General features: G+C 43.7%; 1 protein-coding gene across 1 annotated transcript in view; it reads left to right on the top strand.

Moving 5' to 3' along the window:
• Window positions 1-13,366, top strand: part of F13A1 (coagulation factor XIII A chain) — a 142,873-nt gene extending 129,507 nt beyond the window's left edge. The window contains exons 14-15 of the mRNA XM_036867730.1: window positions 5,529-5,665; window positions 11,590-13,366. Coding sequence (XP_036723625.1) covers window positions 5,529-5,665; window positions 11,590-11,743 — 291 coding nt within the window. The 3' untranslated portion in view covers window positions 11,744-13,366. The remainder of the gene's footprint in view (window positions 1-5,528; window positions 5,666-11,589) is intronic.
• The last annotated feature ends 1,540 nt before the right edge of the window (window positions 13,367-14,906 follow it).

Genomic DNA, 14,906 nt, shown 5'->3' with positions numbered 1-14,906 from the left:
TCTGAGCAGGTGAAGTCCACGGACCTGGGGAGGGTCCCGGGCAGGGTACCACCAGCCATGGCTTCACATGCTCGGATAGCCGACTCTCTCTCCATCCTCTGTTGGTCCCGGAGGATCAGGCAGTGGGTTACTCCATTGGCCAGGAGAGCACATCCCAGACTCTCTGTGAGCGAGGCCTCCACTGGAAGGGGAGCATTCCCCCTTCCTCTCAGCACAGCTATGGAACGACCTGCATTTGAGAATGAAATCTAGAACCACTGATAACTGAGATACCTAAAACACGTTCTCTATGCATTCTTGTTCACACAGAAGCAAAGTAAAACAACAAGAATAACAAATCTCATCTACCTTGTCATATGATCACAGTGTGCTTGAGCTACTGGCTCTTTTTTTTACATGATGTCTCTACCTTTACCCCAAATAGAACATCCTATAATCATCAAGTAATACAGTATATCAAGGCCTCAAGTCTACCTTGTCACATTTTACTCTGGCATAGAAATCTGCTTCTTTCCCCATAAAGTCAAAAAGAAGGAGTTGAGTAGTAATATATGTGTTTTCAAATTTAGTTCAGAATCAAGCTGTAATCACTGTGCTCAACTGGAGTGATGGCAAAAGGTAATACTGCAAATGATTCTTCAGTGGATTTCAGGAAATAAAGAAACTATTTTCAGCAGAAAAGCTTACTATTTTTGCCTCTCTGCTGTCAGAGACGACAGTGTATGTAGTGCTTAAAGATGAAGGCTTTGGAGTCAGAAAGACCTAGATTCATATCTGGGTCCTGCCAACTTACAGGCTCTGTAACTTGGGGATTTTGTTTGTCTTCTAAGTTTTAGTTTCACATCAATAGAATGGGGATAATATTAATGTCCACTGTTAAGTCCATAGAGGATCAAACAACATAATGTAAGTAAAATGATGAGCAGGTTGCCTAAGTAAACACTAAAAGTAATGTGAGTTGCTCTTATTGTTATTACTTATCAGAGTCAGCGCAGCGCGTGGTTAAGCATTGACTCTGGCACCAGACTGTCTGCGTCCAAGTCTCACTTCCCCTACTTGCTGTGTGAACTTGAACAGATCACTTAACTTCTTCGTGCCTCACTTTCCTCATCTGTAAAATGAATTCTCATAGCGTCTACCTCATAGGGTCATGAGGATTAAATGAGTTAATATAAGTAAATCACTTAACAGCATCGTCCAGTAGAACTTTCTATAATGACGGGAATACCCTAGATCTGCACCTTCCAATATGATAGCCACTAGACACATGTAGATGCTGAGTACTTGAACTGTGGCTAGTACAACTAAGGAACTGAACTTTTATTTAATTTAATTTCAATTCATTTAAATTTAAATCGCCCCTTGTGGCTGGCGGCTACCACATTGGATGGTGCAGACTTAGAACATTGCCTGACTCTCGTAAAACCTGACTGTCGTAAAAAAAAAATTTGCATTATTTAGTCAAGGCTAACCTAAGTGGGCTAGTGAGAAGCAACAGTGGTGCTGGTGAGGTGGTTTACAAACAAGCAACTACTTATTACCAGCAGGGACCGTAGGGTGGGGAGGAGGGAAAAATCATTTTCCACTAATTCATGGAATCCATGATTGACAGCACTTGAAGTAAGGGCTGTGTGGTGAACTAATAAATCATGTGAATTACATTGACAACTAAGTTCATTCTTTCCCAAACTTTTTCCTTCATTTCAGTTTTGATTTTCAATACAGTTATTATGTATATTATAAAGCACATACTCCATGGAAGAGAGCTTGTGATTTCCTAAAAAGTAATTTCCTCCCAAAAGTTTGTGTGTGTGTGTGTGTGTGTGTGTGTTAGTAACTTTCTTGTTTATCAAAGAAACAGAATACTGATCATTATGAAACAGCATAAAAGACAAGAACTCAGTATGTCAATATCGGTGAAAGGTGTTTAAATTGAAAAAGCACCGTATTTTATGTCGGTATAAAAAAACAGAAATATTTTAAATGGAATATTGAAAAAATCAGGGTGTAAAAGTATTTGGTGTCACTGAGTATGACATATGTTTCATCCTTTCCTCTGGTCCAGGTAATGGCTGGTCTTCTCTATAGTGAACACACACTGCGAATTGCACACCACTTAAATCAACACATAATATGAAAATACTATGTATAATGCTCCATTTTCCTTGAAAGCGAGAGGAAATACCTCCACTTAAATTGCCTAAGCAGAAGACAGTGATGCTGAGTGTTGGGCAGGCTTTATATTTGGTTTGGTTTGAGTTTCTAAGTTTCATTATTATCTCAGCAGTCAGGTAAAGGACGTTTAAATCCGGGTGCAGGAGACCAGTGTCAGAAAAGGGACACGAGTCTTTGTTAATTGCAAAAGAAACAGTCTACGACCTGAGAAGGGCCCCCTCCTTCAGGCTCCAGTATCAGGGAAGGCTGAGAAGTATTTATTTACCGGTGCCAGCAGCTAATAACAGAGGTCATATCTGGAAGCAAACTGATTAGGCATGACACGTGAAATTATCTGAGAAGGCTTCATCTTCTAATCATATTCAGATCTAAAGCCTATCTCTGAAGGCCCAAACCCTGGGCCAGCCTTTCAAATACTAAATTCCCCTTATCTCTGCCATCAGTCACCTGGAAGGGTCCACTTTGCTTTCCACAGCAGAAGAATCTTCCTGTAGAGGTAGGCTGCCAGTATGTAAAGGATCCTTAACTTGGAACCCATCAGCCCCTTGAGGGCCATAGATAGACATCCTGGGTCTGTAGTGAACCCCCTAAAGCTACCTGCAAAGTGTATGTATCTTGTATTTGTCACTGTGTTTGTCCATGGGAGGAAGGGTCAGTAGTTATTATCAGATTTTTAAGGGGTTGTCCCCGTAATCTCAGTAGCATGCCTTGAAGAAAGCAGATGACTCCAAAATATTTTTCCCCCAAAATCAAAGTGATCATAGCAAACACTTTCACCAATAGTGTGTCTAAAGCAGTCCCACTTTCTCCAATTTAGACAGTTTTTGTAAATGTTATCTTTATCCTGTATTTTTAGAAACCAAAAAGTGTTCTAAAATTTTTTTCAACTTAGGAAAACTATGTTGGATGCACTTGAGAATTAAACCAAAGATTCTATGTAAAGCATTCTAATAATGCACTTTTATACAGTCATCCCTCGGTATCCATGGGGATTGGTTCCAGGACCCCTACGGATCCCAAAATCCATATCCACAGGTTCAGCATCCACAAATTCAACCAACCTTACATTCTGCTGTGCATGCCAGGTTGAGGACCACTGAGACACATTGCTTGGTATACAATCCATGCTTTGTAGGTGACACCTGCTGTTGTCACCACCATAATCAGTGTCTGCTCCACCCCGACTCCTCTTCCCAGCTCTCCACCCATCCCACCTTAGGGGGTGGAGATTTGAATGTAATGACCATGGAGAATTGGCTGCAATTTTCATTTTTCTTATAGATTTTTTAAATCCCATAGACATAAATTTAGTCATCAACATGTCTTAAGGAGTAAAGCCACTATTTACAATGGCCAGGACATGGAAGCAACCTAAGTGTCCATCGACAGATGAATGGATAAAGAAGATGTGGCACATATATACAATGGAATATTACTCAGCCATAAAAAGAAAAGAAATTGAGTTATTTGCAGTGAGGTGGATGGACCTAGGTACTGTTATACAGAGTGAAGTAAGTCAGGAAGAGAAAAACAAATACCGTACGCGAATGCATATATACAGAATCTAAAAAAAAATAAAAAAAGGTTCTGAAGAACCTAGGGGCAGGACAGGAATAAAGACACAGACGTAGAGAATGGACTTGAGGACACGAGGAGGGGGAAGGGTAAGCTGGGACAAAGTGAGAGAGTGGCATGGACATATATACACTACCAAATGTAAAATAGATAGCTAGTGGGAAGCAGCCGCATAGCACAGGGAGATCAGCTCAGTGCTTTGTGGCCACCTAGAGGAGTGGGATAGGGAGGGTGGGAGGGAGATGCAAGGGGGAGGGGATATGGGGATATATGTATATGTATAGCTGATTCACTTTTGTTATACGGCAGAAACTAACACACCATTGTAAAGCAATTATACTCCAATAAAGATGTTAAAAAAAAAAAAGAGTAAGGCCATAAGGTTCTAATTCTTAACGCTAGAGCCAATGAGCAAGAATCTTCTTCTCTGGGCAATGTCCTTCCTCTTTCCCTCTATTCATGAGAAAGGCTCATTTCCACATGATTTTTCCTGTGTTATAGACCGCTTAAAAAATAAGGCAGTATAGTGCCTGGGTTGATGTATAGCAAACTCAAACAGCCAATATATTTCATTTTTAAGCAGTCAACCTAATATAACAAATATCTACTGGACACCAGCTAGATACTGGAGTTGAAAGTGGGCTAAAATAAGGTGAATAAAGCAAACTACCCCAAGTATTGCTAATCCAAAAAAGTATGAGCTATAATGTATTGAGCCTTTGTCAATGCGCCATGCATTGTGTTAGCTGCTTTATATGCATTATCTCATCCTACTCCTTTCCTATGACGGAAGAACTATTGTTATTATCTTGTTCCCAAGTTATTTAGAGCTTATACAGACCCATCCATTTGGCATACAAAGCCCCTAAACTAACAAACAAATACTATAGCTCCCTGGTCATTTTCCAGCACGTCGTGTTGGTGTTAGGAAAGCATATAGTCCCAAGTGTGTGGTACATCGTGAACACAGCATAAGAACTAATAATAATAACAACAACAATAATAATAGCATTCTACATAGATTACCCCATAGGAACGTCAGTCCTGTTTCAGAGACAAGAAAACTGAGTCTCAGAAAGGTTGAAAAAGTCACCCAAAGCACCACTGCTAGTAAGCGTTGGAGCTGCCCTTGAACTCTGGCCACTTTGCCAAATACCCAATACTTCTGAGACTTGTGATGGATAAACTCACCACAAAAAGCCTTACAGCCTCCTGTATGCAGAGGCTGTGGCTGCAGAGGAAAAGTCCCTTTTGCCTATTTTAGTGTCTTGATTCCTCTCCTTCAAGTTCAACGGTGAGGCCTCCCTCCTCGGACATATTTCTCTCTAGAGTGCCTCCAACTAAGAAGGCGCAGGCCCCATGGAGTGTTTTCTTCCTCTTGAACTCAGGGATCCCTCCTGTCCTGGCAGGAAACTTGAACCCCTTCCAGGAGCAGAGTCCGCCTGGCTGCCCTCGCCACGGAAAGCTGTTGCTACACCAGATGCACTTCCACCTCCCACTGACAGCAACAGCTGGGGGCCACGGCTGTTCACCTGAATTCTAATTAGGGTGGTTTTTATAATGGGGAAACGAGTGCGATTCTAATTAGTAATTGTCCATCTTTTTCTCGATAGGTAGCCCCCAGTCAAAGCAATAGCCTCATTGCACTGGTTCCCTTGCCAAAAGATGGCCATGCTGTAAAACAGAAGAAAAAGTAAAGGGGGTTAAAGATACAGGGGCGCATAAAGAGGCTTTATGTGCTGCTAACGAGCTTCTCTCTCTCCCAATTCACTTCTTAGGTCCATGGCGCTCAGGTAGTAGGTTCTGACATGGTTGTGATGGTTGAGTTCACCAATCCTTTAAAAGAAACTCTGAAAAATATTTGGATTTACCTGGATGGTCCTGGAGTGACGAAACCAATAAGGAAGATGTTCCAGTGAGTGCTGGGAAAGTGGGGAGGTGAGGTGGGGTTGTAGGAAGTTCTGTCTCTCTCCATGTTTTCCAAACTCACATCCAATCCCCAGCGAACATGTCTGAGAAGCTGCTACCTCCAAAAACACAGCGTTGGTTTGACCAGCACTTCCATCATTCAATCTTTAAAACCACCTTAATGGGGTGGGCACTATAATTAGCTCCCTTTGGTGGTGGAGGAATTTGAGGCTTTGAGAGGTTGACTGGTTTGTCCCAAGTTGTGCATTTTATAGAAGTAAGCCAACGTCCAGACGTGGCTGGCTGATTCCAGATCCCGAAGTTCAAGAGTTTTGCCCTACTCCTTCCTCGTGTATTCATTCTTCTCGTATTTACGGAGGTATCACGCAGAAAGATGTCCCTTTTCATGAGTCCTTTCCTTCCAACCCCACCTCCAAGATCTTACCAACCCGCTCTCTAGAACTGTTGCTTTCAGTAGAACAAAGGTGAGCCTAGAGAGTTCTAGACTTGGTTCCCTATTCAAGGGACCAACGACCACCCTGCGCTCTGTAGTAACACGAATGAAACTCTGCTTCTTCCACACCTCGCGCCATTAGATTGTGCCCTACGGTTCTCAGCTTCTGTGACTTCTACTGACAAAGAGTGTCACCCAACAAGACAGCCCATTCCGTGTTCAGGTACTTCTAGTCGTTAGAAAACAATTCCACCTTTCGACCCCACCGATGATCCTAACCCCGTCATCTGGACCTGTACACAGCGTAAGGCATATTTGTCTTCCATCTAATGGCTTGCAAATGTTTGCAAACAGCTGTCCAATCTTCCTTGCGTCTTCTCTCTTCCTACACTGACTTCATTCCCCTCATCCCTCATGTGGTTTCGGCTCCCGCCCTCGGCCACGTCCTCCAACTTGTCAGCACTCCTCTTAAAGTGTGACACCCAGAATGGATCCCAATCTTTGAGGTTTATTACTTTCATTTCTACCACCAAGAAGTCCCTGTCAACATCAATCAGTCTAGCATGTTTCCTGTGGGGTGACCTTCTAAGGTACAAAAAAGGAGGTGCAGGGATTTGGAAACTGCCTTATGACCCAGATATGTTAGGAATTTCCCCAACGCCCTTTATGGAAGCTACCCTGCTCGGAGTCTGTGAGACAAATGCAAGACCTCTTCACCCTTTCTGAAACACCTTTAAAGACAATGTGTGCACTAGGGGCTCGTTGCATTTCTTTGAAATTACAGTGCTCACAGCTTCTGCATCCCATCATTTAAGAGGTACCTGATGCTGGAGGATGCAGTAACCAACAGAGAAAATAATTTGAGTGCTTTTTTTTTAAAATGCAAGCACAAAACATAACAACCTTCCTGTGCTAATAGGGAAGCCGCAAGAAAAAAAAAAAATTAAATTAGAAATCAACCCCAGCTAGAGCGAGAGGTCGGTAGAGCTAGCCCTGCTTTCATCAGAAACGACAGTCTCACTCACCCATCCTCACACCTTCCCACTCGAATCAGATGCAAGAATCGCTCAGGCAAAGTGAAACACATTTCTTCTTTAAAACAGCCCCCTGCTGTAGCCAATTTTTCCTTCTCCAACAAGCCTGATCTGAGGGTACCAGAACCTCCTGCCACCTTGACACCTTGGCTGTGCAAGAATTCCACCTTGATCCCAAACCAATGCAAGGAAGGAGATAATCTGTGTATTAGAAGAAAGATGAATCCTAGCACAGTGCAATGACCCACCATTTAGGAGACACAGGGCTCAAAGGGGGTTGAGTGTCCAGGTGCATTTCTTACTGTTAATATCTGACATTGGGGTAGGACAAAGTGGGGTGAACTGGGGAAAGGATGGAAGAGGCCAGTCCCTACACAGTGGACACAAAGCAAATGTCCTGCCCACACTCTGCCGTTGGCTCTATCAGTAATCACCTTCAACGCATAGGTCTATGGCAGATCAGTAACAGACAGAGAGCCAGGTCCTCTATCTCTTATGGGAATCCAGATCCAGAGGGTGGATCTCTGCAAAGCAAGGGAAGCTTTATTTCTCAGAGACTGTCAAAAATTGGAAATAACTTGACATAGAAAATACTTATGACCTAGGGTGGGCTTGGGACTTCGGAGAGACCACTGGTTTCTCTGTTTCCTCCTGATTCCTCCTCACACCTTCACAGCCCAGACCTGAGCCAGCCAGCACCCACATCTATCTTGTCGGATGGTTGAAACACTGCAGTGTACCCTGTACCGCCAAGACCTGATCAAAGAGCGGCAGATCAATGTAACAACTTGGACCCTTAAGAAGTGCAATTCTGTAGAACCAGAACCCTTCACAAGACTGTATTCCTTTCTCAAGATACACGCCTTGAATAGTCAAGGGAGTCTCCACCCCACCTGCCCACCCAAGGGTCCTAGGCGTTAGGGGGTCTGGAGCTCCAAGCAGAGGGTCTGGAAGGCGGGAGCTAGCGAGCAGGGAATTGAACGAGGAATAGGTGGTGCCATGTCCATTCCTCAGTCAGGACACAGTCAACTCCACTCCAAAATGATTTTCCTTCCTGCTCTCCCCTCGACCTCCCCACACCTTCCTCAGATGCTCGGAGGTACTGCTCCCACAGACTTGTAGTTATCCAGCTTCTGCACTTGATACTTCTGCAACATCAAATAATTCATCTTCCAGATTCAGTTTTCTCTTTAAAAAATGATGAGGTTCCGTAAGTTACTTTAAGAGAAAAGTTCCCCGACTTTGTGATTTTGTTTTAAATTTTGAGTCTCTCAAGTAGGACAGAGGGCTCGACACGTGGAGGACAAACCATAGACAGTTGCGGTTTATTGTGATAATAATCCCCTACGCCTGCCCGTGCTCAAGATGATAAATGGCCAGTGTATCTTGATTGCTCAGCCCATTACTGAGAATCATTTATCACAACATCTATCCCTGGGAATATAGGATTATTCCAGTATTACTCCCCCCCCCTTTTGTTTTTTTGAATTTTATTTATTTATTTTTTATACTCCACTTAGCAAGATGGGGAAATGATCTTTTTCTTTCTTTGTGCATGCATTTTTCCATAGGCAAATGCATACTTAGGCATGCATGTGTCTCTTCGTGTATGAGTATCTTCAGTGATGCACGTGAGTGGGCCTAGATACATGGCTGAATATCATTACGGGGACGAGTTTATGAGTTAGACCAAATAATGAAGTAAAGCTCAGGGTTTGCAGTTTCTGTTTGAGGGAGTTGCCTGCACTCTAGGCCACAGGCCATATCCTTAAGCGGGACAAATCTTTTGCAAAATGTTCTGGATGGATCACCTGGGGAAACCAGGGAAGAAAGAATGAATGGATCAGGGTAAAAACAGCACAGCTACTGAGAAATAAATATCTAAAAACCTATATTCATATTGAAAAGATGATTTAAATTAAGGGTAGAGAATTGTTTCTCTGCATACAAGCCAGAAGAACTTTCCTAAATTATGTTGCAGGGAGTTCAGGCAGAAAATGATGACCACAAAGGTGATGGTGATAATAATAATAATAATAGCAAAGCAGCAGCAGCAACATATGTCTAATACGTGGTATTTAACCACATCTTGCCATGGTTCTAAGCGCAGGACAAATACTAACTCACCCACCCTCTCCACACCCTTTTCAGTATTTCATAGTGTCCTTTTACAGGTGAGGAAACCCACAGTGAGCTCAGTGTCTTTCAAACCTTGAATCATAAAAGTAATTTACCGAGTTGGAAAAATACTCCCATATGTAGGCTCCGGGTGTGCACTTGTCACATAATTTGGCTTTTCTGTAACTCAATAAGATAATTTATATAGCCTCATTTCTAAAGAACAAAAATTAAGAACTAATGACAAATAATTGAGATATTGAGACTCTCAGAACCAGTGCCTGGAGCAGCCCTAGAGAGAGGAGCCCCCTAGCCTTAGAGGCACTTCCCAATTCACTGGCCACAGATACAAGAGTAAAGGGATTTCTTACTTAGCGGCTGGATTTCTAAGATTTGGAGCCCTTCCCCTTTTCATCCCAGAGGATGTACACCTGCAGCCAGGTAAAATACGTATTGTTTTAGTGATCTGTGAGGATATCATGGGATTCTAACTTTATGTAGACCAGGTCAAGCACAGGTGGATGGCCCCATATTTCTCCTTCGCTTTGGCTCTGTCTAAAGTGATGCTGTACAGCCCCGACCTCCAAGGGCAAATGGGGGCCCTTGTAGCTGAGGCCTTTGAACCACTCTAGACCCACCGACAGTCCCCTTCTGTGCCACCCTCCACCACCACTCCAGTTCAAAGCCAGTGTTGCCGTCAGCTCCTTTGGTTCCCAGGCCACCCCGTGGAGCTCGTAGGAAGTGCCCTCCCAGCCCCTGGGCCCTCGCTCAGGGGTCTAAGTGTTTACCCACCAAACTCCTCTGTACAACACGTTCTTCATTTCTGAGCACCCTCTTTGTGTCCCCAGTGTGTGTCTCTGTTCTTCCAGGGTCTGGGCCATCAGGATCTGTGACTGTGGAAGATGCCACAGGCTCCTTAGGACCTCAGAGTCCTCGTCTGTAAAATGGGACAGTAGGATGAAGTGATTTCTAAGTCCTTTCCGATTCTGACATGCTGTGCCCCAATAACCCCATAAAAAGAGTCTGGTCCCTTTTCTCTCTTTTTAAGACATGCATGGGGGTCTCCATTCAAATCCTTGATGCTCTCCCAGAAAAGCGCAGGCCAAGGGTTATATGCAAAGCTGCCCAGAACACGCCTGGCCTGAGTCAGAGAGCGGAGACCAGGAGTCCTTCAATAACAAGACCTGCAGGAAGCTCTCAATACTGAACAAAAGGGCATCTGTCTTTCTTGAGAAATCAGACATATGAAAAAGCAAGCACAGTGGTCGGAAAAGGCATTTCATTGGAGGATACAGGATGAAATATAGTATAGAGAAGTAGAAAGAGCATGTGCTTTAGAAACAGATAAACTCGGGTCCAAATTTGCCTTTGCCCGTTAACACCTGTGTGACCATCGAGATGTCACTTCCTGTGTTTAATCCCTTCATTTTTCTTAACTAGAAAATTTGTCGAATAGTATCCACCTCAGGGGACTATCATACATATAAAACCAGCATGTAATCTCCTCCTGAGTGTATATCACATTGGGAGTGGGGGGCGGAATATGTGAAATACTCCAGAGAAGCCTAAATTCCCCACCCTGCTTGACTTCGTCATCCATTGGGCTGGGCTTGGCCCTGACGCTTGGGAAGACCTCAGAGCATGGCCGCAGGGGACCAGGAAAAGCAGGACCAGTGAAGGTCCCACCATCAGGATGGATTAGGGCATGAGCAACAAATGCGTAGCAGCAAGGTATATGGGCAAGGGACCAAAATCAATTGGTTGAAGCAGGATTAGGAATTACAGAGCAGGCTGGGTGATGTTCCAGATCCCGGGCCTGGGAACAGGTCTATCCCAAGGGGGTTGGCCAGAAGCAATTAGAGCATCAGGACCTCAGTAAAGGCAGCTGGGGGTTCAGAGAGAAGTCTGATCCCAGGAGGGTACTTTAGCCCGCAGATGAACCGAGGGAGATCAGTCACGTCCTCAAGGCTACTGCGGAAGCCTGGGGATAAGCTGAAGTTCAGCTGACTCATGGCTGGCCGGTTGCTCAGCTCGGCTCCACCACACATTGAACGGACCACGTCCACCAGAAGGCCAGCTGATGCATCCGTGTGGAAGGAACCAGGACCCATGGGGCTGTCTCCGGCTGAGCCTCATCTAGGGGCCTCATTCGGGGGGGGTCACTGGAAATCAGCCACCCTGGCCCTTCCGTCTTCCAGCCACCGTCACCCAAAACAAAGAGAGCCTGTGACTCAGGCAGCGGCCTCACTGCTTCCTGGTCAAGGTGGGAAACTGGATCTGCCTCTCTGGAGCATAAAACCTTTCCTGTCTCTTCCACCTTTTCAGGGAAATCCGGCCCAACTCCACCGTGCAATGGGAGGAGGTGTGTCGGCCTTGGGTTTCTGGCCCTCGGAAGCTGATGGCCAGCCTGACCAGTGACCGCTTGAGACACGTGTATGGCGAGCTGGACTTGCAGATTCAGAGACGACCGCCTATGTAGATGCACAGGGGCCTGAGATGGGCCCGAGCGCTTGGCCTCTTGTAGTCTTGGCTAAGGAAATTCTAATGCAAAAATAGTCAGCTCTTGCTTTAACTTAGCTGTGAAGACCCGGACAGGACTGGATAGAGCCCCAGAGTGGTGATGCCATGTGTTTTGAAGACACACTTTTCAGTGTGGCTATTCAACGTGGAAGTGAGTTTTTAATCGCTCCACCTTCCAAAGGATTCTGAGTATTAGCTTTAATTAAGCCCTAATGAAGCTCTCATAGCTCATAAGAGTAAAAGTTATCATTTCTCATCTCAAATGGCTGCAGCTCCAAGTATCAGAGGACTTCCCTTAGAGAGGGGATTTGCTCAATACCTAGCCTCATGTAAAACGGGGCTTCTCATCCCCCACTCAGGCTTTTCAGGGTAATGTACTCCCCAAACAGGAGGCAAGCACATGATTTGGGGCCTAGAATTCTATTCCCCTTTCTTGGAATCAGTTTTATCCTCTGTGTCAGAATATTCTTCCCAGGAATTGAGTGCAGCATCATTTTTCTTCTTGGCAAAGCCAGGGAAAGGTCTTTCATCTTGCACCTGCAGCAAAGCTACTGCCTGCCAAATTCCACAGATTTACCTTGTGAGAAGATGTGGCCCCATATTAACAAATTGCATTTGTGGAAAACTTAATCACCTAAGAGGAGATAAGAAAGCAGGTGCAATACTCAGATCTATTCAATAATGTAGTTTTATAGTGCATTTTATAGGCGTTGTCACACTGTGGGCTGAGCAGCAGGGACCATTAGCCCGAACTTTAACCCTTTGGGGGCTGTAGTACTAGAAAGTAACAAGGCCGACTTGGGACGGTAAGGATGAGGGCTTAGTCTCTTTAATTAGTAATTATACTTCACCTGTCTCTCTGGAAGCATCTCCTTTGCACAATGACACAGGTCCAGATACAGTTTTAGAGACGGAATAAACCCAACAGGTTGGAGAAGCTGGCAGATTTAGTGACCAGACACGTGGAAGGATGGACAGCCACTAATTCTCTTGTCCTTCACATCACCCGTGTTGAGACCTCAGCTCGGCACGCGGGTGCTACGAGGTAATACGGACTCCACCTTGCAAACAGCCAGTCACACACCCAAAGGCAGAGGACGCTGACATCATCTGTATTAGGCTCCAAGGTTCCAACAGACAAGGCTATCTGGTATTTATTTGCAAGGCTGATTTATTGTCAAAATTACCCATTGATATGCCTAGAATGTGATTTGGGTCAGTAGACTGTGATTCTTAGCAAAAAAAAAAAAAAAAAAAAGAAAAGAAAGAAAGAAAAGATGAACAGTGAGAAGGAAGCTGGGGGAAACGTCCCAATGAAATTCTCTGGTCTCTACAAGCACATTTCTAAGCCTTTGAGACTGTTCCTGAACCTTCACACCAGGAATCCATGAGGGTCAGCTGGTCCCCTCTATAGGTACATCATGCCTAACTGTACTAAGTAATCTTCCAGCATTTGCCAAGCCTTCCAATACTCAATTCTAAAATGAAATGCAGTTTGCTGGACTGTTAAACTGGCTTAATATAGTATATTCTTATTAACTAGAATGTAATCAAAGCTTAAAATAAAGTTAATCTGATTGTATTTGCATCTGCACAGAAGTGAACACTTTTACTTTTCAATACAACATGTTACTAACCACAGCTGCTCAAGAAACCACCCTTCCTTAGCAGTAGATAACCCACCCTGGAGAGTGAAACAAGCATCTCTCCTTTAGAGAAAAGGACTCAAATGGGTAATGATGTTACAGTTAGCTTCCCTCACTGCTCTCTCTACATTTCATTAAACTCATTCACCAAAGGAGCAAGTCTGGTTCAAAAATCAGTTTCCAGAAACTGCAAAATCTCTGTAGATATTTTTTCATGAATAATCCCATGAATCATTATGGTGACTCAGTGGACAAGCCAGCAGGAATACCTATCGTAACGGACACATTTTGTGGTCTTAGAACAGAGATGGGAAATATATGACAGATATGTATCGGAGGTCCTATATTCATGGCAGACATCACTGAACAATTGCATCTTAGATAGGGCCTCAGGATCCTTCTCCACACACTACTCCAAGCAGCTATTACCAACTGATAAGGAGTTGGCACTCAAAATAAAACCTGTTCGCCATACCTACCTTAGAGCCAGCCCATCCCCTTTGACAAGTGGGACTCTACACTGTGTAATAATGCTGTGGCTCTAAAAATCATATTTTAGCACTGGTAACAAGCAGTGTATCTCAGATAGCAGCAGAGACTCTAAATTCTAGTTTTTGCCTGTTAAAGTCCTCTGTGCTTTGAATGAATCCTTATTTGTGTTTATAACTTCGATGACTAAAGAGGGGTAACAATACTTTTATTTTCACAAGGTTCTTCTAGGAGTATATCAAGCAAGCCTTAACAACAACACATGCAAAACTATAGATAGATAGATACATAGATACATAGATACTTAGATACATAGATAAAGAGAGAGATGGTTGAGCGTGAGAGAGAGAAATGAGAGAGAGAGTGTATGAATATGGTTGTGTTTCAAATAATTTTACTGTGTCAACCCTTTAAAAAAGTAAATATTATTATTTCCAACCTGTTGATGAAGAAGCTAAAAAGGCCTAGGAAGCCATGCATAGAGGCAAATCAAGCTGGGGTGGGAGTAGGCAGTGAAATCAACCTCTGCTTTACTGTACGCTCTTTAAATCTCATTTTATCTCCCGGAGTTTTAAAAATACCGAATTAAAACCAACTCAATACTCTTTGAAGAGTTGCAGTATAATAACAAATAAAAAATGTACAAATTTGTAATAGGAATATGGGGTGAAATGGAGTTTGTGCTAGACTCATTGGCAATCAAAAGTCACAAAGTTCCAGGTGTAAATTGATCATTGATGAACATCCTTCCAATGTTATTTTAAAATAGTCCACCCAATCGTCCATTTATTCATCTTTCCTACCCCCAGCTGTCCTCCCACCATCCAGCCAGCCAACATTCCAACCACCTGTCCATCCTTTATTCCAACCATCCATTTAACCATCCATCATTCATTAATTATTGTATGCAAGCATGAATCCAACAAGTATTTATTGAACATTAAGCATCATACTAGAGATTCAAAGATAAAAAGCCCATGGTCCCTA

The sequence above is a fragment of the Balaenoptera musculus genome, chromosome 11 (genome assembly GCF_009873245.2).
Source record: "Balaenoptera musculus isolate JJ_BM4_2016_0621 chromosome 11, mBalMus1.pri.v3, whole genome shotgun sequence".
Classification (NCBI taxonomy): Eukaryota; Metazoa; Chordata; class Mammalia; order Artiodactyla; family Balaenopteridae; genus Balaenoptera; species Balaenoptera musculus.
The sequence above is the reverse complement of the archived record's forward strand: the minus strand, read 5'-3'. Positions and strand labels throughout refer to the sequence as shown.